Genomic DNA, 27995 nt, shown 5'->3' with positions numbered 1-27995 from the left:
CATTTTAGTAGCTTTTGAATTTCCACTGGGATCACATCATAATATTCATGTAGATTATTTTTGAAAAAGAAAAAAGAAATAATCTGAGTAAGAGACGGTGGGCTATTCAAAGAATTCTCTTTCCAAAAAGCAGGATGCGTGAAAGTATTCTCAAACAGGATTTTTTTCAGGTTAAGCTTCAAAATTGCAGATGGAAAAGTCGTCAGTTCATTCCCATCAACATTCAGTTTTTCAAGTGATCTGCAAATAAAGGAAACCAAATTTAAAAGGTATTTATGCAATTTATAATACTGAAGTAAAATTTTTTCCCAGTGTTTCTGCAAATTGGCATCAAACGTAGTAGCAATAAAATACAAGTGTTTAAGTATTTCCTTAGAATCAGAGAATTATAAAGCAAATGAAACAATTTGTTATTACACAGATGAGTACATTTGTGTGACTAGTAGAGTTACAGCATGTACTCTGGGTCTTTGCAACATGTCATTAGGAAAAAAGAAAAAATATAGTATAGTATAATGATACAAAGAAAGAATCTATTTTCATAGACAAACTGAACACCAGTACATATTTTTTTCCTTCAAGCCTAATCAAAACAGTGAAATTAACACTATCAAAATGTATCATGTGCTATGTTGCAACTTTGATTTTTCATCACCTGAATCCCCTTGGTTTTTACTGTGTCAGTTGCTTCTGATAATAGTGATTCCTTTGTTCAAAGAGAACCAACATTACTGATTTTCTCATTTTATACTACTTGTCTCGATGGTATTTGTTTGTTTGTTTGTTTGTTTTACAGTCACTCATCTCCTTTCTACTTAGTGCTGAGGACAGGCAGAAAAGTATCTGTTTATGAGGGACACATAAATACAAATCAAAGGCTAGTCCAACTTGTCAAAGGTGCTAGGAGTGAAGTGGATGACATGAGGACTGTAGGTCATAAGTTGCTGGGAACTCTAGATTCTCATGTGCAGTGTAGTTTCTTCCTCACACAATTTAAATTCTTTGGTTCTGACTCCTGCTGACAATATTAAAACATGGTCAAGGAGGGATTTGAAACAATGAGGCTAGGAAGATGGCACCCCAGCTGTCTTCATCCCTCAGCCACAGTCTGACTACTGCATGTGTCACAGTTTGGAAAAGGTGAGCAAGATCCCAGGCTTTACTTTGGTCCCAAAGGAGAGAGATGGCATTGTCACTTTGCTCCCTCAACACCAAACACAAGCCTAAGGGCCAGCAGCAGAGAGCCCAAGGAAAACCAGAATAAGTGTCATGGACTCTAGGGAAGTGCCAGTGAGGGTCCTCAAATGCCCTGGGGGAGGCTGCCCCCGCCAGAGTTGCTTTAGCTTAGAGGTTTCAGCAGTCTGGGCTCATCTTTCCTCTCGATGAGTTCTGCGGAGTTTGATAGGCTAAACAATGTTTAAAGCTGGAAGAGCTCCACGTTGCGACAGCCTTAGCAGCTGAGCATCCTAGGGCGCAGAGAAACTTCCTCCTGTCACACCACTGACACTCTCTGAATGGTGCTCGAAGACCACCTTTGGTCCTGAGCAGAAGACAGAGCAGCCAGAAGAGAAAAACTGACAAACACACAGAACAGTGCTCCTGGGGCAATTACACTCTGTGGAGGCAGAGAAGTTGGGGTGGGGAGCAGGAGAAACACTTAATAAAATTCACTTAATAACACACACACACACAGACTTTCTTGAACCCAAATACATGATTTGTAAAACTAAAGAATTAAGTGGATGAGCTGAAGAAGAACATGGTCTTCATACAGATTAGAGGCAAAGACAAAGTAGAAGAAATAACTCAAACAGAGCAAAAACATAAAGAAAAAGCACAAGAAAAAACTATATAGATGCCATGGAAGACAGATCCAAGAGCCCTAACATATAAATAATAGGTGTTTCCGGAAGAGAAAATGAAACAGATGGAGAAGTGGTGATGGTTAAACATATTTCCTTGACTAAAAACAAAAAAGTTTAAGCTGGTGATTAAAAGAGTTCCTTGAATTCCCTGAAAGACAGATGTGATTTTGTGACTTACAAGAAATATATATTTCGTCTTCGTCCACAGTTCCCAGATCACAGCTCCCAAAACCCTTGAAATTTCCTGAGCAGTAAGAGCAAGGGGAACATCTTTTGTTATATTTTGTCTCTTGTTCTCACTTCTTGAATTCACTTCAGAGCCATAAAGGTGAAATGGGTGTCTTATTTTTCATTAACAAGCTCCTTTCCACCACAACTGGGTTTCTGTTAATGAGGTGACTTGGGGAAAGCACCTAAAGATGGGGCTGGTTTTTAGGGAACCGTTCCAACCATAAATGGCCATGACTTCCAGGGAGGGCAGAGGGTCCGGAGGTTAAATTAATTGCCAATGGCCACTGGTTTAATTAATCATGCCTATGTAATGAAACCTCCACAAAAAAAAAAAAAAAAGAGAGAGAGAGACGGGTCAGAGACTTTCCAGGTTGGTGAATCAGAACACTTCAATATGCCAATGGGCCAGGTCCTAAACTTCATGAGGACAGAAGCTCCTTTATTTGGGATTTTGCCTGATGTATCTCTTCATCTGGCTGTTGATTTGTATCCTCTAATATATATCCTTTATAATAAACAGGTAACCCAGAGAGTCAACAGATTTCCTGACTTCTGTGAGCCAGTCTAGCAAATTAATGGAACCCGAAGAGGGAGTCATGGGAACCTCCAACCTGTAGCTGGTTGGTAAGAAGCACAGGTCTCCACCTGTAGCTGAAGGGGGGGTGGGGGGGGATGGGCTGCCTTATGGAACTGAGCCCTCAACCAGTAAAATCTGATGCCATCTCCAGGTGGATAGTGTCAGAATTGAGTTGAATTGTAGGACACCCAGCACATGTCCTAGAATTGCTTATTGGTGTGGGGAACATCAGTTTCCCCTAGCCATGGTAGAATTAGGTACAGAACAGTTTTGACAGGTTAAAAAAAAAAAAAGACACACTCTTAAGCATAATCTGATAAAATTCCTGAAGACCCAGGATTATGAGAAAATCATAGTCTTTCCAGATAAAAGCAAGAACCACTTAAAAGGAAGAAGAAATCAAACCAGCATCAGGCACTGGAGTACAACACTGGAATCTGGGGGAGGCTGGCTTGCTGAGGACCTCTATGGAAGGGGCTGCAATGCACGACCATCCACCTACTGGAGCCACCAATTATCTGTTAGGATTAAAGATTCAGAGGAAAAAATGGCCCACAAACTCCAACTGAGGAAAGTAAATAAGAGAAAACTCTAGACAATGAATCAAAGGAGGCATCTCCAGGTTCCGGATGAGACGAAAGAAGGGCAGTAAGCTATGGGTCTTGAAATACATAGAGTCAAATATAAATGGAGAATGATTGCAAATGCTCATGAGACCTCAGCACTAAATAAATATTCTTTAAATAAAAAGAGATGTAATGAAGAGAAAAATACTAATGAGAATATGAAACTTAAGTTTCTAAACCATCTCAGCAACACCTAGAATCAAATAAGGGGTAAGTGAATTTGGAGGAAAAGCAGGAAGATAAAAGAATTCTCAAGGTCTCAACTGTTGGTGGAAGGCAGCAGAGGGGGATGGATCACCATAGAGAGGGAAGTAGCTTTTATCTTGATTTTATAAAATATTAAAGAAAAATGTGTTTGTGTGTTTTGGGGGAAAAAAAGATAGCCATTAATAGCCTGGGAAAGTACAGTAGAGTTCCAAAATTAATGTGGGAGGAAAAAAAGAGAACAAATAGCATCCTGAAAAAAATCATACACACACACACACACACACACACACACACAAAGAAGGCAAATAGGAAAAGAAAAATGTAAATAAACAATAAATACACAGTAAAATGGAAGGAAAAAATTGAATATATCAGCTATCAGCCATAACAAATGTGAGCAGGTTGAATTCTCCTATTAAAATATAAAGATTGTCACACGGGTAATTAAATAATTGGTACAAATATTAGAAAAGCAGAGAGAAAAATACCTTGCTTTACTGAAGATAAGACTATGCTCCTAGAAAACCAAAGAAAATCTAGTAAAAGTGAACCAGAATGAAGATAATTTTGGTTATATAGCTTGATTTTAAATTCACGTAAGGAAGGACATAGCTTTTCTCTATTCTGTACTGGCAATAGCTAGAAATAAAAATTAGAGAAAATGTTACATTCGTGGTAGCAACACAATTATAGAATACTTAGAGAAGGTTAGTAATAAAGATAAAGGACTTATGTGAAATGAGTCATAAATTTTAAAAAAGATTTTACTTGTTTATTTTAGAGAGAGAGAGCATGGGGAGGGAGAGAAGAAGGGAGAGGGAGAGGGAAAGAATCTCAAGCAGGCTCTGTGCAGAGCCTGATGCGGGTCTGGAGGTGGGGCTCGATCTCACAACCCTGAAATCATGACCTGAGCCGAAACCAAGAGTTGGCCCCTCAGCCAATGGAGCCACCCAGGTACCCCAATTCATAAATTCTTATGAAGGACATAAAACAAGAGCTGAACAAATGAAAACAATATGCTATGTTTTAGGATGAAAAGATTTATTAACATCAGAAATGTAAATTCTTCAAAATTTATATATAAACTCAGGACAATTCCAATCAAAACCTCAGTTTTGTGTTTATGGTTTTTTTGGGGTGGAGGGGCTTCGAATTATATTAAATGATCTTAAAGCTCATGATCTAAAGAGAATAGTTAAAAGACTATTATTGAAAAATAATCTCCCTACTAATTATTAAAAATTATTCTAAAGTCATAATCAAAATAGTATGGTACTGACCTAGGAGGACAGAGATGAACTTCAGAGACTTTTTAAAAATCAATGTGAGAAAGAAGCAGAGCTTGGTATTAGGCTTACACTGTATATATGTATTTCCTTACCCCAAATAAATAAAACTGATAAGAACTAGAGGTGTACACACAGAAAAACGGACAAAATGATGTGTGTCATTCTATTAAGGAGCCATTGGTACAGCTTTTAAATAATTACCAAAAATATTACGTCTTAAAAATACCAATCATTCAAATTATGTTTTTGTAAATGTGATGTTTTCATATATTATGTTTTGTGGCTATTAAATATATGAAAGAACTCAATTTTCTCCAACACAGTCATCACCAAATATAGCCTTACAGGGCATACGACTTTGTGTACTTACGACTTCCAAAATACCTGAGTTTCTGGATTTCATTTGGAATGGAAACAATACTATTGTAAGAAATATCAAGTTCCTCAAGATGGGACAAAAAAAATAACCTTAGATAGAAAGAGAAAATGAAATTAAAAATGATTACATGTTTGTCATTACGAGGTATGAATAAAGAATTAAATACTTGAGCAAATAGAAGTATAGAGAAACTACATTTTTCTACAATCTTGAAATTTATGGACTTCTTTTCATTATAGGTAGTTTAATGACAACCAAAGTTCCTAAAAGGATTCATTTATCCTTTAAGACTGCTTTGAAATGTTTGGAGTGGATAAAGCCCCACACAGAAAAAGTCACCTGAGAAATTTCTAACACATTTAGAGATAATCTTTTCTTGGTTGCTGTTTTAGTTTCCTGGGGCTGACCTAACAAATGACCACAAAGCCAGGTGGCTCAGAGCAACGGACACATTCTCTCACAGTTCTGGAGGCCGGAAGTCCGAAGTCAAGGTGTCAGTGGAGTGGGTTCTTTCTGGAGGCTGTGAGGGCCCTCCAGTTAGGCTTTGGGATGGAAAAAGACAAGAAACAGAAAAGAAAGGGGAAAACAAAACAAAACAAAACAAGGATAGGAGAGAGACACATTCTGGTGATGTCATTACCCCTTAAATGAACAAAACATCCCACATATTTCATGAACAAATGCTATCTCAAAGCTTTGGGAAAAAGAAGAAACCTTTTGGATTTTTGAAATGATCTATTGTCTTTATTTTACAAGAAAACTAAATAGGCAAATCACAGACCTTTTCGTGGTTACAAAACTTCATTTAATCTGAGAGAGTGGATTATACATTTCCATAGTATAATCAAGGGCATAACTGTAACTGTAGAGGGCCTACGTGTAAGGGGCATAGCTAGGATGAGAACCCAGTTCTTTGTGCCTTAGGAATCCGGGCTTTCCTACCTGCATTTGCTTTATACTCTATGCCCCAACCAGGTCAAAGCAAAAATAGTAGCAACAAAAATTTAGGCCTCGGTGAATCTGTGCTGTCTGTCTCCCCTTGATATGCATACATAACCTATGTTATTTAATAAAAAAATATACTGCTTTAGGGGTGCCTGGGTGGCTCAGATGGTTGAGCATCTGCCTTCAGCTCAGATCATGATCCTGGGGTCCTGGGATCGAGCCCCGCATCGGGGTCCCTGCTCGACGGGGAGCCTGCTTCTCCCTCTCCCTCTGCCGCTCCCCCTGTCTGTGCTCTCTCTCTCTCTGTCAAGTAAATAAATAAAATCTTTAAATATATATATATATATATATATATATATACTGCTTTATTTTAGAAACACTAATATTTTTGAGAAATAGCTCCTTAAAACTTTTTGAATATAACCAATAGTTAACCAATAGTTCAAACTAATTTGCTTAATCTCTAAATAGTGAACAATGTTGACCCTGTAGTTATGAACAAGTTGTAGTTGCTTTAGGAATTTTTACATTTTGTTTAAATGACAGTTACGGTTATTAAAGTTTATAATTACAATTTTATAGATTATTAAATATAAATTTTATTTAGATGCACATATACGTATATGCACATATACATATATATAAGTGTCTCTATATGCACATATATATGTAGTTGTGTGTGCATATATGTGTATATATACATGCAGGGTTATGTGTGTGTATATATATACACAAATATATATATATATACACACACACAGAAATAATTATAGACATGTGTGTACACACAGATTAGTATACATACATATATTACTTAACTCTGTTCCCAGGGAGTGTCTAGAAGCAATGTCGTCCCAATAGCATTGGAACATCTAGTACCCAGATCTCAGTTTTAAATACCATCTTCCAATAAAAAGGAAGCAGGGTTTGCTTAGAGAAATAGCTGCTTCTAGTATCAAGGCAGGGAAAATACAATTTACATTACTGTTGAAAAATATAGATGATTTAAACAGAAATAAAATACACACAATGCAATATTCTTACTTTTAGTGTTGATTTCTTATATATATTATATGTGATGTGAAATGCATATATATATATATTTATTTATACAGACATGGTATAACTTTTACATGCTTTTTTGTTCTTTTAAATGATTGAATAGTTTTACAGTTTATGAATGTAGAATTTGTTGGATTGATAAATATAAACAATGCTGGGTGAACAACTTTATAAATGAATTTTGATGCGTTTCCTTAATTACTATGAGAATCTTCTTTACAAAATGTTGTTCAACTATTTAAGAATCCCTGTCCCTTTGCCCTTAACCCACATTCAATTTGTTAATACCTGAAAGATGTATCTTGTTTTGCATTTGGCTAAGGTTTTGGTTTAGGAATTAAATAATTACCAGTCCATATGTCTGGAAAAATTCCATCCCTTTTATACCCAAATATCAACATTCCTATTAAAGGATGTTATGTATCATACTGGCTAATTTCTTGATTTATAGATTAGGACATTGAGAGCAAGAAGGTTAAGTGACTCTCCAGATAAAACAGATCATTATCAATTTTGAAGTTAAAAGTCTAGATTTCCTAATTCCATATGCAGTGTCCTTTCCATATGCACAAAGGCTGTCAAGAGATCAGTGCAAGTTTCTCACTTGAGCCTCCTTCTATGATTTGTGTTCATTTAATCTATACTCAAATAATGAATCTCTAGACGAGCATTCACTAGCCCCGCATTAGTTGCCATCTATGTAGCTGCTAGGATTACTTTTAACACAGTGATAAGAAGCAAATCAGCTAATTGGAAGAGAATGGGAATCATTCAATGGCTAAAAAAGTTGCTAGCCATTTTCAAAAGGGAAATTGATCTCTTTCTAAATTATAAGCTCTTTATTTTCTGTTCTCATAATCTCAGGCTATCGACCTTACCCAGGTGGAAGAGTAGTAATCAAATTAAAGGCAATGCTGAAAACTCTAAGGAGCTTAAGTTGTTGAATTTCAGAAGAGATTTCTTTGATAGGATTATTTCTCAGTAATAGTATTTGTAAATTTTTAAGACAAAGTATCTGAGGAACAGAAAAGAGAAACAAACATGAGTAGAAGGATAAAGTATCACAGATCTCTATTTGGTACATTTTATAAACCCTTTGAACTAATGTAGTAGAATCAGCAAAGGAACATTGGCTATATCATCTATCTCTTTTTTTACTCTTTTCCAGGGTATCATAAATGTCTATTTTTTATTATAATTATTATTAATAAGAAATTAGTGTGATATTCACAATGATAAAAATGGACTCACTTCTGTGGGAAAGTAACTGATATCATTAAAGGATAAGTTAAGATATATCAACTGGGAAGCCAAAATCGTTAAGTCTGGACATTTCATGATAAAAAAGCCCTAAAAGAAAGTGACAAGAGATAAGAGGTTAATTAACAATGCACAAAATATTTTATACAAAAGTAAAAAAACAAAATGAGCACATAACTGAGTGACAGTGCTTGACACAATACACTAGCAAACCTATATTCACCTTCCATTCATTTGTTAATCTGCCATAATAATAATTCCTTAAATATGGAAAGGATAGAAACAAAATAGAAACACTGCTAAGTATTCATGTATATAATAAGTTTAGTGTTAGATGTGTGACAGGAATTATTTTGATTAACCACAAGCAAACATTTATGGAGTGTCCATTGCATGCTGAAATGTAAGTAAATATATTTTATATTTAATTATCTCTTTTATCTTATTTTTTTCATGTTTCTACTTCTATTTCTGTTATCTTTATATTAATCTAATGTCTATCTAAAACTTCTTGCTTAAATATGCCAATTCTGATTGAGGAGAACTATGCCCTGATATGAACTAAATGTTTGCACTGCCCGCAAACCGTTATGTTAAAGCCCCACACCCCAATGTGATGGCATCTAGAGGTGAGGCCTTTGTGAGGTGATTAGGGTTAGATGAAGTCTTAAGGGTGGATTAGTGCCCTTATAAGAAGAGGAGGGGACCAGAGCTCTTTCTTTCCACCAGGTGAGGATACAAGAAGAAAGTAGGTGTGAGCAAGAGACCTCTAACCAGGAAACAAATCAGCTGACGCCCACCTCAGTGTTGGACTCCCGGGCTGCCAGAACTGTGAGAAATTAATGGTATTTTGTCATAGCAGTCAGAACTGATTAAGACCTGTCTGGTGCCCCCAGTATCTTTAATATTCCAGGAAAATTGAAACATTTGTTTCTTAAGGGTCATGGGATCAGTAGTGGTCAAGTGAATGGACCAAGGCCCTCCACTGTTGGAGGATCAGACAGACCTCAGCTTGTGGAGAAGGGGGACATAGTTGCAGGTGCATTAGGCTATGCCGCCTACCATATAAGAATGAAAGGCTCATGGCTAAAGAACCTTGAAGTTGATAGTACTGGTTTCAAGACTGACCTTTTATTAAAGTATTACTATTTCTAAATGTGTAAATAGACAAAAGTAGGTATTCTTTTTTCCTATCATAAACACTTCTCTGCAGAACTAGTGCTGCACTTACATAGCAGAAATGTGTCTATTCTTTCCACTTAGTGCACTCAGACAGCTAGCGCCTTTACATTTCCTTCTGCCTGGAAAGTGCTTTCCTCATCTCGTCCCATGAATATATAGTCTCACCTCATCAGTGGCCTGCATAGAGTCAGCTGTCTGCTCATACATCATCTGACCAGAGAGGCCTTTCCTAACCAACGTATGACAAATAGCAACCTCTCAAACCAGCGCTCCAGTGATGATTGCCTGTCCCTGTCACTTGCTTTATTTTTCTTCATAGTTCTTATAATCACAGGACAGACTATGTACAAATATATGTATGGTCTCACCCCACTAAGGTATAATAAGCTCCATGAAATAGGTATTCTCTTCCGTTTTGCACACTGATATATAGTAAGATACATAGTTTACCATTGGCACATGGTGGGTTCTTAAATATTGGCTGAATGAGTGAATATCCAGAACCTTGATGTTGCCTCATGTAATCCCAGGGACCTTCACTAGGAGGCTGGCCCACCACAGGTACCCTGGATCTCTCTTTTACCATCCCATCATAAAACCTGTTTGCTGTGGTTATCATGTAAAGGCTGTGTAGAACTAAGCACTAAGAGGAGTGTGGTCCAAGATGGCGGAGGAGTAGGAGACCTGGATCTCGTCTGGTCCCAGGAATTCAGCTGGATAGCTATCAAACCACTCTGAACACCTACGAACTCAACAGGAGATCGAAGAAAAGAAGAGCAGCAACTCTCTGAACAGAAAAGCGACCACTTTCTGGAAGGTAGGACGTGCGGAGAAGTGAATCCGAGGCGATATTCGGGAGGATAGACGGCGGGGGAGGGGCCTCCGTCGGCCACTTCTGGCAAGTGATAGAGCCGCGGAGCACAAAATTGGAACTTTTAGAAGTCGGCTCCGCTGAGGGACGTCGCTCCAGTGGCTGAGCGGGGGGTGGAACCCTCGTGGGACAGTGTGGTCTCAGGACCCTCGGGGTCACAGAAAGACCGGGGGTGCCTGAGTGCGGCAGAGCTCCCAGGTATCGGAGCAGGGAAGCTGGCTGCAGAGACGGAGCCGAGGAGCAGACTCTCAGCTCGGGGTTGGCATAAACCGTGATCCGCGGCACAGTCGGGCCACTGCTCCTCCAGCAGGGACCCAACAAGCGGCAGATCCAGGGAGACTCCCCTTCCTCCCCCGGGAGGAGCGGCGCAGGAGCTCACCGCAGGGATCTGCTGGGTTTGGAGACTCCGCATGGGGTCGGGTGCCAGAGATAGAAACGCGCGGTCACAGGCCGGGTGAGCACGGAGTGCAGCCGGAGACCGGGGAGACGGGAGTGACTGACTGCTTTTCTCTGGGGGCGCACTGAGGAGCGGGGCCCCGAGTTCTCAGCTCCTCTGGGGCGGAGACTGGGAGGCCGCCATTTTCACTCTCGGCCTCCAAAGCTGTACGGAAAGCTTGCAGGGAACAAAAGCTCCTGAGAGCAAACCCGAGCAGATTACTTAGCCCGGACCGGCAAGGGCGGGGCAATTTTGCCTCCGGCAAAGACATTTGGGAACCACGGCAACAGGCCCCTCCCCCAGAAGATCAGCGAAAACAGCCAGCCAAGACCAAGTTTACCGATCAATGAGAACGGCAGAACTCCAGCGCTAGGGGAATACTGCACATAGAATCATGGCTTTTTTTCCCCATGATTCTTTTTTTTTTAATTATTTTTTTTAAAAGACTTTTATTTATTTGAGAGAAGGGGTTGGGGAGGGAGAGAGAGAGGGAGAAGCAGACTCTCCACTGAGCAGGGAGCCCGATATGGGGCTGAATCCCAGGACCCTGAGATCAGGACCTGAGCCAAAGGCAGACAGACACTTCACAGATTGAGCCACCTAGGCGCCCCAGCTTTCTTGTTTCTTTATTCTTTCAACTTTAATTTTTAAAATTTTCTTTATTTTTTTCTTTTTCTTTTTGAATTTTTCTTCTTTCCTTTTTCAACCAACTGCTTATCTTATCAATTCCTTTTTCAAAATCTTTTTTAATTTTCATTTTTAGTCATATTCTATCCCTTCATTGTATTTAATGTTATTTTGTGTGTGTATATATATATGTACATATATATATATTATAAGTTTTTCTTTCTTTAAAATTTTGGGATGCAGTTTTTTCTAACAGACCAAAATACACCCCAAATCTAGTGTATGGCTCTGCTCTATTCACCAGCCTGATCATATTTTTTTTTCTTTTCCCCCTGGTTTAGGGTCTCTTCTGATTATTTAGTGTATATTTCTCTGGGGTCGTTGTTACCATTTTAGCATTTTGTTCTCGTTCATCTGTTCTTCTCTGGACAAAATGACAAAATGGAAAAACTCACCTCAAAAAAAAAAGAATAAGAGGCAGTATCAACTTCCAGTGACCTAGTCAATATGGAGATTAGTAAGATGTCTGAACTAGAGTTCAGAATAATGATTATAAAGATACTAGCTAGGCTTGAAAAACCATAGAAGATACTAGAGAATCCCTTTCTGGAGAAATAAAATCTAACCAAGTCAAAATCGAAAAGACTATTAATGAGGTGCAATCAAAAATGGAGGCTCTAGGGGCGCCTGGGTGGCTCAGATGGTTAAGCATCTGCCTTCGGCTCAGGTCATGATCTCCCAGTCCTGGGATGGAGCCCCACATCAGGCTCCCTGCTCAGTGGAAGCCTGCTTCTCCCTCTCCTTCTGCCTGCTCCTTCCCCTGCTTGTACACTCCCTCTCCCACTGTGTCTCTCTGTGTTAAATGAATAAAATCTTAAAAATAAATAAATAAATAAATAAAATAAAATAAATAAATAAAATCTAAAAAAAAAAGGAGGCTCTAACTACTAGGATAAATGAGGCAAAAGAGAGAATTAGTGCTAGAGAAGACCAAATGATAGAGAATAAAGAAGCTGAAAAAGAGATAAACAACTACTGGATCATGAGGGGAAAATTCGAGAGATAAGTGATACCATAAAGCAAAACAATATTAGAATAATTGGGATCCCGGAAGAAGAAGAGAGAGAGGGGCAGAAGATATATTTGAGCAAATCCTAGCAGAGAACTTCCCTAATTTGGGGAAGGAAACAGGCATCAAAATCCAGAAGGCACAGAGAGCCCCCCTCAAAATCAATAAAAATAGGTCAACACCCCGACATCTACTAGTAAAACTCACAAATCTCAGAGACAGAGAAAATCCTGAAAGCAGCTAAGGACAAGAGGTCTGTAACCTACAATGGTAGAAACATTAGATTGGCAGCAGACCTATCCACAGAGACCTGGCAGGCCAGAAAGGACTGGCATGGTATATTCAGGTACTAAATGAAAAAAATATGCAGCCAAGAATACTTTATCCAGCTAGGCTCTCATTGAAAACAGATAAAAAGCTTCCAGGACAAACAGAAACTAAAAGAATTTGCAATCACCAAACCAGCCCTACAAGAAATATTGAAAGGGGTCCTCTAAGCAAAGAGAGAGCCCAAAAGTAACAGAACAGAAAGGAACAGAGACAATATACAGTAACAATCACCTTACAGGCAATACAGTGGCACTAAATTCATATCTTTCAATAGTTACTCTGAATGTAAATGGGCTAAATGCCCCAATCAAAAGACACAGGGTATCAGATTGGATAAAAAAGCAGGACGCATCTACATGCTGTCTGCAAGAGACTCATTTTAGACCCAAAGACACCTCCAGACTTAAAGTGAGGGGGTGGAAAATCATTTACCATGTGAATGGACATCAAAAGAAAGCTGGGGTGGCAATCCTTATATCAGACAAATTAGATTTTAAACCAAAGACTATAATAAGAGATCAGGAAGGACACTGTATCATACTTAAAGGGTCTATCCAACAAGAAGATCTAACAATTTTAAATATTTATGCCCCTAACATGGGAGCAGCCAATTATAAGTCAATTAATAACAAAATCAAACACGTCAACAATAATACAGTAACAGTAGGGGACTTTAACACCCCCCTCACTGAAATTGACAGATCATTTAAGCAAAAGATCAACAAGGAAATAAGGGATTTAAATGATACACTGGACCAGATGGACTTCACAGATATATTCAGAACATTCCATCCCAAAACTACAGAATACACATCCTTCTCTAGTGCACATGGAACATTCTCCAGGATAGATCACATCCTGGGTCACAAATCAGGTCTCAACCACAATATTGGGATCATTCCCTGCATATTTTCAGACCACAGTGCTTTGAAACTCAAACTCAATCACAAGAGGAAAGTTGGAAAGAACTCAAATACATGGAGGCTAAAGAGCATCCTACTAAAGAATGAATGGGTCAACCAGGAAATTAAAGAAGAATTAAAAAAAAAATTCATGGAAACAAATGAAAATGAAAACACAACTGTTCAAAATCTTTGGGATGCAGCAAAGGCAGGTCCTAAAAGGGAAGTATACAGCAATAGAAGCCTTTCTCAAGAAACAAGGTCTCAAATACACAACCTAACCCTACACCTAAAGGAGCTGGAGAAAGAACAGCAAATAAAGCCAAAACCCAGCAGGAGAAGAGAAATAATAAAGATCAAAGCAGAAATCAATGAAATAGAAACCAAAAAAAAAAAACCCAGAACAGATCAATGAAACTAGGAGCTGGTTCTTTGAAAGAATTAATAAGATTGATAAGCCCCTGGCCAGACTTATCAAAAAGAAAAGAGAAAGGACCCAAATAAATAAAATGATGAATGAAAGAGGAGAGATCACAACCAACACCGAATAAATACAAACAATTATAAGAACATATTATGAGCAACTATATGCCAACAAATTAGACAATGTGGAAGAAATTGATGCATTCCTAGAGACATATAAACTACCAAAACTGAACCAGGAAGAAACAGAAAACCTGAACAGACCCATAACCAGCAAGGAAATTGAAGCAATAATCAAAAGTCTCCCAACAAACCAGAGCCCAGGCCAGATGGCTTCCCAGGGGAATTCTACCAGACATTTAAAGAAGAATTAATACCTATTCTTCTGAAACTGTTCCAAAAAATAGAAATGGAAGGAAAACTTCCAAGCTCATTTTATGAGGCCAGCATTACCTTGATCCCAAAACCAGACAAAGACCCCACCAAAAAGGAGAATTACAGACCAATATCCCTGATGAAAAATTCTCACCAAAATACTAGCCAATAGGATCCAACAGTACATTAAAGGGATTATTCACCACGACCAAGTGGGATTTATTCCTGGGCTGCAAGTTCAGTTCAACATCCACAAATCAACCAATGTGATACACTACATTAATAAAAGAAAGGATAAGAATCATATGATCCTCTCAGTAGATGCAGAAAAAGCATTTGACAAAATACAGTATCCTTTCTTGATTAAAACTCTTCCCAGAGGAGGGATAGAGGGTACATACCTAGATATCATAAAAGCCATCTATGAAAAACCCACAGCGAATATCATTCTTAATGGGGAAAAACTGAGAGCTTTTCCCTTAAGGTCAGGAACACGGCAGGGATGTCCACTATCACCACTGCTATTCAACATAGATTAGAAGTCCTAGCCACAGCAATCAGACAACAAAAAGAAATAAAAGGCATCCGAATCGGCAAAGAAGAAGTCAAACCCTCACTCTTTGCAGATGATATGATACTTTATGTAGAAAACCCAAAAGACTCCACCCCAAAACTGCTAGAACTCATACAGGAATTCAGTAAAGTGGCAGGATATAAAATCAGTGCAAAGAAATCAGTGGCATTCCTATACACCAACAACAAGACAGAAGAAAGAGAAATTAAGGAGTCAATCCCATTTACAACGGCGCCCAAAACCGTAAGATACCGAGGAATAAATCTGAGCAAAGAGGCAAAGAATCTGTACTCAGAAAACTATAGAATACTCATGAAAGAAATTGAGGAAGACATAAAGAAATGGAAAAAGGTTCCATGCCCATGGATTGGAAGAACAAATATTGTTAAAATGTCTATGCTACCTAGAGCAATCTACACATTTAATGCAATCCCTATCAACATACCATCAACTTTTTTCACAGAAATGGAACAAATAATCCTAAAATTTATATGGAACCAGAAAAGACCCCGAATAGCCAGAAGAATGTTGAAAAAGAAAAGCAAAGCTGGTGGCATCACAATTCCGGACTTCAAGCTTTATTACAAAGCTGTAATCATCAAGACAGTATGGTATTGGCACAGAAATAGACATATAGATCAATGGAATAGAATAGAGAATTAGAAATTGACCCTCAACTCCATGGTCAACTAATTTTTGACAAAGCAGGAAAGAATATCCAATGGAAAAAAGACAGTCTCTTCAACAAACAGTGTTGGGAAAATTGGACAGTCACATGCAGAAGAATGAAACTGGACCATTTCCTTACACCATACACAAAAATAGACTCAAAATGGATGAAAGACCTAAATGTGAGACAGGAATCCATCAAAATCCTTGAGGAGAACACAGGCAGCAACCTCTTCGACCTCAGCTTCAGCAACTTCTTCCTAGACACATCGCCAAAGGGAGGGAAGCAAGGGCAAAAATGAACTATTGGGACTTCATCAAGATAGAAAGCTTTTGCACAGCAAAGGACATAGTCAACAAAACCAAAAGACAACCAACAGAATGGGAGATGATATTTGCAAATGACATATCAGATAAAGGGCTAGGATCCAAAATCTATAAAAAACTTATCAAACTCAACACCCAAGGAACAAATAATCCAATCAAGAAATGGGCAAAAGACATGAACAGACATTTCTGCAAAGAAGAGGTCCAAATGGCCAACAGACACATGAAAAAATGCTCCACATCACTCAGCATCAGGGAAATACAAATCAAAACCACAATGAGATATCACCTCACAATAGTCAGAATGGCTAAAATTAACAAGTCAGGGAACGACAGATGTTGGCGAGGATGCGGAGAAAGGGGAACCCTCCTACACTGTTGGTGGGAATGCAAGCTGGTGCAGCCACTCTGGAAAACAGTATGGAGGTTCCTCAAAAAGTTGAAAATAGAGCTACCATATGGCCCAACAATTGCACTACCAGGTATTTACCCCAAAGATACAAACGTAGTGATCTGAAGGGGCACCTGCACCCCAATGTTTATAGCAGCAATGTCCACAATAGCCAAACTATGGAAAGAGCCCAGATGTCCATCAACAGATGAATGGATAAAGAAGATGTGGTGTATATATATACAATGGAATATTATGCAGCCATCAAAAAAAAAATGAAATCTTGCCATTTGCAATGACATGGATGGAACTAGAGGGTATTATGCTAAGCAAAATAAGTCAATCAGAGAAACAATTATCAGATGATCTCACTGATATGTGGAATTTGAGAAATAAGGCAGAGGATCATAGGGGAACAGATGAAAAAATGAAACAAGACAAAACCAGAGAGGGAGACAAACCATAAGAGACTCTTAATCTCAGAAAACAAACTGAGGGTTGCTGGAGTGGAGTGGGGTGGGAGGGATGGGGTGGCTGAGTGATAGACATTGGGGAAGGTATGTGCTATGGTGAGCACTGTGAATTGTGTAAGACTGATGAATCATAGACCCGTACCCCTGAAACAAATAATACATTATATGTTAATAATAAAAAATAAAATAACATAAAATTAAATTTAAAAAGAAAAGGAAAAAAAAGAACTAATTGCTAAGAATATGGAGTCCTTCCCAATCTCTTTTATTTTTTTTAAAGATTTTATTTATTCATTCAAGACACAGAGATAGAGAGAGAGAGCACGAGCAGGGGGAGAGGCAGAGGGAGAAGCAGGCTCCCTGCTGAACCAGGAGCCAGACGTGGGGCCTGATCCCAGGACCCTGGGATCATGACCCGAGCCGAAGGCAGACGCTTAACCATCTGAGCCACCCAGGCGCCCCCTTCCCAATCTCTTGAACTGCTCTAGCACCCTTAAGTACTTATATCTTGGGTCTGTATTAGATTAATTGGTATACTTGTTTTGTGTAAGTTTTTGTTCATATAAAGTCTGCTTCTTTTAATAAGGCCCTGAACTAGATCAGGAATTATGACATTTAATTCTTTTATATCACCCCCCACAAAGCTCAGGATTCTACTCTGGAGTCAAATATTTTTTAAAATAATATTAATGGCTGTGGAAATAAAGTTTTTCTTCACTAGCTCCACCCAACTCTTTATAAGCTACATTCTTTCTCCATTTAAAGCAAGAATTAGCAAACTACACTCTGCCACCTGTTTTTCTAAATAAAGTTTTAATGGAACATAGCCATGCTCATAACTTTTAAGTATTATATATAGCTGCTTTTGCACTACAGAACAGAGTTGAGTAGTGACAGAGACCATGCAATCCTCAAAGACTAAGGTTTTACTATCCAGCCCTCTACAGAAAAACTCACCAACCTCTGATTTAAAGTAATTCATTCCTGGTGCATCGGGATGGCTCAATTGGTTAAGCATCCTACTCTTGATCTCAGCTCAGGTCTTGATCTCAGCATTGTGAGTTCAAGTCCCATGTAATGAACGAACGAACGAACGAATGAATGAATGAATAAAGTAATTCACTTCAAAGGGCACCTGGCTGGCTCAGTCAATAGAGTATGTGACTCTTGGTCTCGGAGTTGTAAGTTTGAGACCCACGTTGTGTGTAGAGATTACTTAAAAATAAAATCTTTAAAAAAAAAATAAAGTATTTCACTTCAAAACCAGATAATCTGATTATTCCCTTCTCCTAATGGTTAACAACTGTATTTCAAACCAACCTTCTCACTAAAACCAAAAAGGTAAACAAACACAGCACAATAAATGCTTGGTGAATTACCAAGGTAGCTAGGACTTACTAAGCCAAACTTCTAGAAAGAAGAGACTCTCAGGGTAGTAGACAGAACACTAATTTTCTCCCTAAGTCATTTGCCTAATCAAAAGCTATGGACAAGAAGTTGAGAAGAATGATAGCCAGTCTAATAGGGCTACAGAGATAAAAACTGGAATCCATGGCTTACCAAGGACAAGAGGCCTCAGACTTGGTATGAAAGGGCTGAAAGGCCACAGCCCTAGGAGAAAAAGTTAACCGGAAAGCTCTATAAAGATTGAAGCTTGGGTTAAAAAAAAGCACTTTTGAGGCTTCTGGTCCAAGATGGTGACATAGAAAGATCCTGAACTCACCTTCTCCATTCACTCACCCCATCTACACCTATTTATAGAGCAATTCCTCCTGAAGAAAAACTGAGGGCTGACTGAATGGCTTCTGCACAACAGAAGATAGAGAGACCATGCAGAGAACATCAAAAGAGATGGAAACACGGTAAGGCAGGGAACCCCACCCCCCACGCTGCCTCTGGAACTGCAGTGGGGAGGGATAGTACTGAGGGACCAGGAGCAGATTAATCTCCCCTGAGGCACAGAGAAAAAGCCATGGTTTAAAAGAGCAACTAGAATATAAAAGACACAGCCCTAGAACTCTGCCAAATGGTGGGAGAACTGCTGGAACTCTTTCTGCGTCAGAGGGGCTGGTGAACACCACGTTTAATATTTCCTCTCCACCTTGATAGAGCAGACAGGAGCAGGGTCTGGGCACCATAGTGAGTCTGCTTGTCTCAGGGAGCCCTGAGCCCCTAGCCCACACCAGCCCTAACCACCCCACTAAGGTAGCCCCAAGATGGTACACACCGGGACACTCCTAGTCAGTGCTCACTACAGCTCCAACCATCAAGGCAAGGTGACACAGGTGCAAAACACCCCAGAACACTCCAGGCCTGCACCACTTTAGCTCCAGATGGCTTGTCAGGGCACCCCTAGTGAAGAGTGCTCTGGGACTTCCTGGCTCATGCCTGCTATGGCCCCAGCGCCCCACCAGGGTATTCCCTGTGCAAAACATCCCAAGGAACCCCCAGCCTGCCCCCTTCCTCAGCTCCAGCCACCCCACTAGCACCCCCTGCACAGAGCACCCCAGTACACCCTGGTCTGTGCCCCATCTCAATTCTAGCCACCCTACCAGAGTGACCCTGTGCTGAGCATGATAGGACCACTTGGCTTGCACCCACTTCAGTTTCAGCTGTCCTGTCAGAGGACCCTCTGCACAAAGAATCCTAGGACCACCTCAGCCCATGCCCACTTCAGCTCCAGCCATCCCACCAGGGTAGCCCCATCTCAGAGCGCTCTGGGATCCCCAGCCCACACCAGCCATAGCACATGACAGGAAACGTCGAAAGGACACAGAAACCAACTTGAATGAGCTTTTACTAATGAAATCTGGGACAACTTCAGAATAAAAATAAATAACAGTATAACAGATTATACTCACCACATGAAACAATGATGTAAATTAATAAATAATTGAACATTTGATGAGAAATAAGATTATTTGCATAGTTTTTACATATTAAGTACAAAGGAGAAAAGAGTAACAGTGGAGAAGCTCTGAGGATACCACTTTAAACAAGTAATCTAAGTAAACCCTGTTAGTAATGGGATAAATTGAAATCATGCACCATGTGATATGATAGAATTAAAAAAAGCTTTTGAGATATTAATGCCAAAAGTGAATGACCTATATCTAATCATTGGAAAATCTAAGACAAACCCACAATAATGCACATTTTTCAAAATAACTTGCCTGTGATTTTTAAGCTTCAAAGTCATGAAAGTCAAAGAAAGCTGGAAACACACCAGCTTGAAAGAAACTGAAACAACTGTATTCAACATGTGACCCTGGATTAGATCCCTCTGTAATAAAGAACATTATGGCGTAAATCTAGCAACCATGCTAAATTTACTTAATTAGTAGGATTTTTTTGAGATTCCTTAAGATTTTCTACATAAGCAATCATGTTGTATGCCAATGAAGATAGTTTTACTTCTTCCTTTTCAGTATACCTTATCTAATGTAAGTGACTAGAATCATCATTACAATGTAGAATAAAAGTGAAGTAAAAAATTTTCTTGCCTTGCCCCTAATCTTAGGGAGAAAGTATTCAATCCTTAACTGATTATGTATGATGCTGGTTGCAGAGTTTTCATAGATACCCTTTATTTAATTATGAAAGGTTTCCTTTAACCCTAGTTTACTTAGAGGTATATTTGTTTTCTTTCATCTTTTTAAAAAAGATTTTATTTATTTGAGAGAGAGAGAGAAAAAGCACAAGCTGGGGTGAGGGGCAAAGGGAGAAGGAGAAGCAGGCTCCTCGCTGAGCTGGGAGCCCTGTCAGGAAGCTCCATCCCAGGACCCCAGGATCATGACCTGAGTCGAAGGCAGATGCTTAAGGGACTGAGCCACCCGGGCGCCGCTTTCTTTCATCTTAAATGGGTGTTGAATGTTGTCAAGTTTTTTAATTTATTGAGATGATATTGTTGAGAATAACACTGGTTTCCAAATATTAAAACAACTTTTAATTTCTTGTGAAAGCCTCATTTAGTCATGATACATTATCCTTCATTTTTAATTTTTGATATTGCTGAATTTGATTTGCTAATATTTTGTTGAGAATTTTTGCACTTAATTTATGAAAAATTCTGGTCTATAATTTTCCTTTCTTATAATATCCTTGTCTGGCTTTTGTGTGGGAGTTTAATAGGCATCATAAAATGAGTTCATGTAAACTGGTGTTATTTTCCTTAAATGTTTGATAGACTCACCAGGAAATTCCTATGTGCCTAGAACTTTCTTCGTGTGAAAGGGCTCTTAATTAAAAATTTAATTAGATTTTGTTACAGGCACAAAACTGTATTGGTGTTCTATTTCTTGTTGTGCCTGTTTCAGCAAGTTGTGTTTTCCAAGGAATTTTTCCATTTCATCACAGCCGTGGCACTTACTGGGAAAAGGTTATTCTGAGTGTTTTGTTATCTTTTATTTTAATGTCTGTGAGACATGTGGTGATTTCCCCTTTTTTTATTTTGAATTTGGTATTTAGAGTTTTCTTCCTTTTTTCCTTCACCAATCATATTATGGATTTAGAAATTTTATTAATCCTTTTAAAGAACTAAGTCTTGGTCAAATTCCTCTTCTACATCAATTAAGATGATTATGTTTTCTACCTTTATGCATTAATGTATATTGATTGATTTTCTTATGTTGAATCATCCTTTTATTTCAAGAATAAATGTCACTTTGTTATTATATATAATCCTTCTAATTTTTTTGGTTCAGTTTGCTAGTATTTTGCTAAGGATTTTTATCTATTTTCATAAGGGGTGTTGGTCTGTGGTTTTCTTTGGTGTCTTTTGTTCCTTTGGCATCTAGGTTATATTGACAGCATAGAATGTGTTAGAGATTGTGATGTTCTAATTCAAAAGAATCTGTATTTGGTCACTCAGATGACCAAAATATATCTCTCATATATATTTGGTCTTCATTCGAAGTTCCTGGCTCACAGTTCCCCAAATTCTTGAAATTTCTGGAGACATAAGAGCAACTGGATCATCTTTTGTTATATTTGATCCCTTGTCCTCAGTTCCTGAAATCACTTCAGAGCCATAAAGGTGAAATGCATAACAAGTCCCTTTCCACTACAACTGTGTTTATGTTAATGAGGTGACTTTTGGAAAGCACTGAAGGACGGAAGCTGGTTTCCAGGAAACCAACTATGTGATTAGAGTGTTGGCACTTTCTGCCTCACCAATTCCCCCCTCCTCCAGGGAGGGGAGAGGGGTTGGATATTGAGTTCAATCACCAAAGTCCAAGGGCTTAACCAATTATGCCTATGTAATAAAGCCTTCATAAAAACCAAGAGGACAGGGTTTGGAAAGTGTCCAGGTTGGTAAATACATGGAGATTTGGGGAGAGTTGTGCCTGAAGAAGGCATGGAAGCTCCATATCCTTTTTCCATACCTTGTCCTATGTATCTCTATATCTGACTATTGACTCATATCCTTTAATTCCTTTAATATCTTTTGTAATAAACCAGTTATCTAGTAATTAAATGGGATTCCTGAGTTCTCAGAGCTACTCTAGCCAGTTAATTGAACCCAGGGAGAGGGTCATGGGAACCTCTAATTTATAAGCAGTGGTCAGAAGTGCAAGTAACAACCTGAGCTTGTGATTGGCATTCTGAGCTGGAAGGCATTCTTGAGGGACTGAGCATTTTACCTATGGAATCTGGTGTTAGCTCTAGGTAGTGGCAGAATTGAGTTGAATTGTAGGACACCCAACTGGTGTCTGAGAATTGCTTGGTGGTGTGGGGAAATTACTCCCCCCACCATGGTGGAACTGGGTTCAGAATACTATTAGAGGTATTTTCTTATCATGCTAGATAATGAAAAAACACTATAATGAAAAACATCCAATTGCTTTGGATCTTAACATTTTAAGAAACTAGAATGAAGGCAAACTAGGACATAGGTTTAGAGATAAATCTTAGTGTTTTCCTGGAAAATCTCTATTGCAACAGGAAAGATCCCTTCAATAACATGGAAACTAACCTAAATTAAGAAACCTAAAGCAAAAATAATTGATAATACAAAAAGAAGTTGCCATTAAAAAGATCTAGCATACCTTAAGACTAAGTGCATTTCTTCCATATATTTGACAGTTTACTATGGCGAGGTTGGTCATGGCTATTATTGTTTCATATTGTGTTGCATTAATAGTCTTAAGACCTCCACCACAAATGAGACATGCCTGTGATTCCTCTGGTTTTCTAGATTTAATGATACCTAAGTAAACAAAAGAAAACATGAGACTCAACTGTGTTAGCACTTAGAATGCAAGTTAAAAAGTATTTATGTTATGATAACAGTGAATCATAATAAATAGGTTAGCTGTGTAAATCCTCTGGAAGAGATTCCTCATAACCTTCACCCACCCAATCTCAGCTGGTTGCTAAACAGGGTGTTGTGTGTGTTTTTTCAAATATTAGTACAATTGTCTTTCAAAAAGAAAACCACATGCTTATAGATTTCTATCTAGATAAGTTAAATTCCATCAATCTCAGTCTTTTTGTGTTATATGTAAAAATATTTTTAAAAATTTTATTAATTTACATAAGCAACTTCTTGCTTCATAAAACTAATAAAGGACCATATAATCATAAGGCAGATAGAGATCACCTCTCAAGGAGCAACCTTGCTTTTTCTCCTAATACCATCTTGATGCATATTTCAAGTGCCTTATGTAATTCAGCTTCCTTCCCTCAGTTTGAAGACCCCACACAAGAAGAGAAAAAAATCCAAACAACTCAGAAGTTAACCAGAGATCATCTAAATTTACTTTATCATGACCCTTGTGGGTTTCACCTTCCATCAAAAATGTCCTATCCAAGTATACACCTAAGTGCAGCAGGAAAATATATTGAAATTTTGTAACATAAATTTTATATTCACAGCCATTCTTGCTGCATTATTTGCAGCATCATATTTTACAATCTCAGTAATTCTTATGCCATTGCTTCAACAAAAGGATATAATGCATCCTAGACCAGAGAAAACAATGTTCAGTTTCTAGTTTCTAAAATAGGCCGTGTGTGCCCATTTCAGATCAATAGATGTAAAAGTTAACTGCAGCAGAAAGATGTGTGATATGATAGAGAGAGTCCTTGTCTTCGGACAGTGGAGCAAGAAGGAAAGGAGAGTGAGTTAAGACCTAAGTCTGTGGCCCGCTCCCAGCTCACCTATCTTCATGGACTAAGCCCAAGCAGTTGGTTTTTGAGTGGAAATGAAGGAGATGGAGGTGGAGAGGTAAGTACAAATTCCCTGATGGATCTCTGAAGGATCTGAAGACCCTTAAACTCACCTGGAATTTTTCAAAGAGGGAACCACCAGAGTGGGACAAACTGAATAAATCAGAAGTAGCAGCATGACTTGTTTCAGCTTATGATGTGGAAGAGACTGAGAAGTTAATTTATGTCACAGATAATGGTACAGAACTACTGGGAAGGATAGTGGGCTCAGAGAGTCCAATGGTTGCTATAGTTAACAATACTGTCCTATATATTTGAAATCTTAAAAATTCTCATAACAAGAAAAATGTGGAGTGATAGATATTAATTTATTGTGGTAATCATTTCACAATAAGTAAACTAGAAAAAAGAGAAAGTTCTATAGTTGGAGTGTTCTATGTTTAATCATTAATTGAATCATTAATTTGTTATATAATCTTTTCTATTCTAGAATTTTATTTAACTCTTGTTTTTAAAAACAAAAATTCTAGTTCTCTAGTAAGATTCTCCAATTTATTCTTTATTTTCTTAAACATAGTAGTCACAATTATTTTAAAACCCTCATTTGAAAACTTCAGTATCTGATTCTATGGCTCTGTTTCTTTCTACTGATTTTCAGACATTTTATCCTGTTTTTAGGATGCCTTGTGATTTTTTAAATTTAATGCTGGACATTGTGGATGAGAATTTTAAAGGATCAGGATAACGCTATGTCTCTCCAGCAAGTGTTAAATTTTCTTTGATTGGGCAAAGAGTATCACTTTGATTCATTAAAGATTGGTTTTGACTTTGTTAGGTATAATCTATTTTAGTTTTGTGCCTTTTTCTAAAACATCATCCTTATTTCTAATGCATGGGTCCTCGGGATCTTCAACTAAAAGCCCAGTGTATTTACAAGGCCCCTACATTTTGGCAGAACTTTAATTCCAATAACTGTCTTCCATGCCACTATGAAAATATATGTTCATTCTTTAGCATCTCAGCTGATATTTTCTGCTGTGTTTCTTAGCAGAAAATATCAGCTGATATACACCAGTTTTATCCTGCATATGCACAGATTAGAAATCAGCAGATATGTGTGCAGATATTTGGACTCACTTTTCTTCTCTCTGAGATTTTGCATCTCAAGCCCCAGCTATATTGACAGCTCTGAAGTCTGATGGCTATCTCCTCAACTCAGTACTACCCCTTCCTACTTGTGCTCTATTCTTTAACACCACAAATGACCTTAGGCAAAAGCCAAGGTAAATGTAGAGCTGACTTACGAGCTTCCCTTATTTCAAAGATTGTAGCCGCTCATGTCAGGCCTGTAATGGTTACTCTCCAATACCTTCAGTAGCTATTTTATATATTTTGGGCAGCTTTAATAGTTGATTTTGATGGGAGGGTTTGTCCAATACAAGCTACTCAATTGTAGACAGACCAAAAGTCTTCAAGTTATTTAAAAATCTGTATCTGATAATTCTAACACCTGGATCTCCTGTGGGCATGTTTTTACTGCTTACTTTTTTGATAGTTCTCATTCATTTTGTCTCTTTCTTCGTGTGCCTCACAATTATGAATTGTTTACTACTCACTGTGTGAAATTATTTGTAGAAATAATGTGAGTCTAGGATGATGTAATTTTCTATAAAGATAATTTTTCATTTGTTTCTGCTTGGTAGCTAAAGTCAAAGCACTTAGAATAGTGCCTGGCGCTTGGAAAGTAGTTACTTTTTATTATTTCATGTTTATCTGCCCCACCCAGATTAAGGATACTTGAGCTTTTATGTTCCCAACATCAGTACAAAGTTTGGTTTATAGTCAATATTTAAAAAAAATAGTTACTGACTAAATGGCCTAAAGAGCTGAAAATGAGGTGAGACATGCATGTGAATCGCACACACATACACCAACACACAAAATCATGAATGCTTTTATAGAGAGATAGACTTATATACAGTTTTTTAAAGAATGATATAGCATTTACCTTCAGGCAGGTTTGGCATGCTGTGCCTTGGAGTACTTTCTACATTTTCAGATTCTGTTATATGAGTTTCTAGAAAAAAGAAAAAAAGTGAACCAACTTTTGGATTCTTGTGAAAATTCATGTTAAGGGTGTTATGATTTCATTATAATTATTCATCTTTTAATGAATTTGTATTATTCATGGAAATGTGTCCATGAAGGCATCCATCAGCATTGGCATTCTGCTTCTAAAGTTCATCTAGATTACCTTCTGAATGATTGTTCATTCTCACTGCTCTTTTATATTGACTTTTCTGATCCTTTGAACTCCCTCATCTGGTTCCCACTACCACCATTTGGGTAGAGCACCCAGTTTCACCTTGGAAGACCTTCAAGGTCAGTACCTCTGTTATTGCATTCTGGCTCATATATTGAATGTATAGGCAAAAAGTGATCCCATCATCCAAAGCTGCAAACCCAAGGGATAACTACCCTTTGCATGCCTTCTCTCCCCTTTGATCTACTTGATCCCATTATTACAAACCATGTTCAGAATGGATTTACCTAACAAAGACTGTCTTCGAGGTTTTCTTGGCAAAATTGGTGTTGGTATAGACAAGAGGCCTGGAAAATGAGTAATACTTAGTACCATGGCAGTATTTTGTTTTAAATGTTTAGCCCATGGTCTTTCTGCTTTAGCACGCCTAAATCCTGGAACAGGGCTTGGCACTGTTGCATGTGGCCCTATCAGAGATTGCCTAAAAGTATAGGTAGATAAAGGTAGATACTCAGAGTGAACTTCCTTGGGTTTGGGAGGAATAGCTGGGGAAGTGGTATTTGGAAGCCTGGAGAACTCTGAGGAGAGAAACAGAATGTCTTTGAACATGTCACCAAAATAAAAATTTATTATTTTTGATGCTTTTTCTTTTGATTTTCTTGATCTTTTCATTTGTCTTGTTTCTTTCCCAAAAACCCGACTTGAGGCTGAATGACAGGTTGGAAGAAATATGGAACCAGTAGCAGTCTCTGGAATGTGCCAATAGACATTCTTAAAAGTTTTTCTGGGTATTGAAATAGTAGTCACTCTTTCTTGTATATAATGATCAAGAAAAAGATTTTGGATTTTGACAAGTGTTTGTGGTTGATTTCTTGAAACAACATCAGGAAAACTAGTTTTCTTTCTTTCAATTGAAGTGGTTTCATCTTGAATGAACTTTACATGTTTTGGCTCAGTTTTACCAGTCTTGGCTAAACCAGAAAAAAAAAAAAAAGCACAATTAGTTTATATTTATCAAGGTATCAGGGACAAAACTATTAATGTGTTAGCATTCATAGCTTTTCTTTATTTACTCACCCCTCTTTCACCTTCTAAAAATTTCTGTATATGCTTTCTCAGCTCTCAGGACTTTTGTTTAGCTGACTGGGGTAAAGTTTGATCAATTGGAGAAAGGGAAAGACTAAATTGTATTTGGTTTAGAAAGGGTAGGAAGCAACTCTTGGAAGAACAGAATTGATAGAAGAGTAGGACATAAAGGGAGTTTTTTTTGAGCAGTTACTACTAAAACTGGAAATATGGATGGGCAAAATGATTTTGATGAAGTTTTGTTATTTATCACTTACCATTACCGCTTCTTCATTTGAAACTTCTTCGAGCAAAGACATTTCTTTTCAATGCTAAATGGCAGACCAATGTCTGAACACAATAACATCCTGATATTGGCTACAAGGTACTCTTCAGTTATGTTATAA

At 38.1% G+C, this 27995-nt stretch overlaps 1 protein-coding gene across 1 annotated transcript in view; it reads right to left on the bottom strand.

Annotated features, from left to right (window-relative positions):
• LRRC63 (leucine rich repeat containing 63) overlaps positions 1-27995 on the bottom strand; it is a 41200-nt gene that overhangs the window by 5264 nt on the left and 7941 nt on the right. Inside the window, exons 2-8 of the mRNA XM_032402555.1 lie at positions 26811-27494; positions 26269-26337; positions 23138-23298; positions 8433-8531; positions 8060-8196; positions 5180-5263; positions 1-240 (exon numbers count right to left, since the gene is read on the bottom strand). Of these exons, the coding sequence (XP_032258446.1) occupies positions 1-240; positions 5180-5263; positions 8060-8196; positions 8433-8531; positions 23138-23298; positions 26269-26337; positions 26811-27494 (1474 nt within the window). The remainder of the gene's footprint in view (positions 241-5179; positions 5264-8059; positions 8197-8432; positions 8532-23137; positions 23299-26268; positions 26338-26810; positions 27495-27995) is intronic.

The sequence above is a fragment of the Phoca vitulina genome, unplaced genomic scaffold (genome assembly GCF_004348235.1).
Source record: "Phoca vitulina isolate PV1807 unplaced genomic scaffold, GSC_HSeal_1.0 scaffold5, whole genome shotgun sequence".
In the NCBI taxonomy this organism is placed as follows: Eukaryota; Metazoa; Chordata; class Mammalia; order Carnivora; family Phocidae; genus Phoca; species Phoca vitulina.
This window is presented reverse-complemented; position numbering and strand designations above follow the sequence as displayed.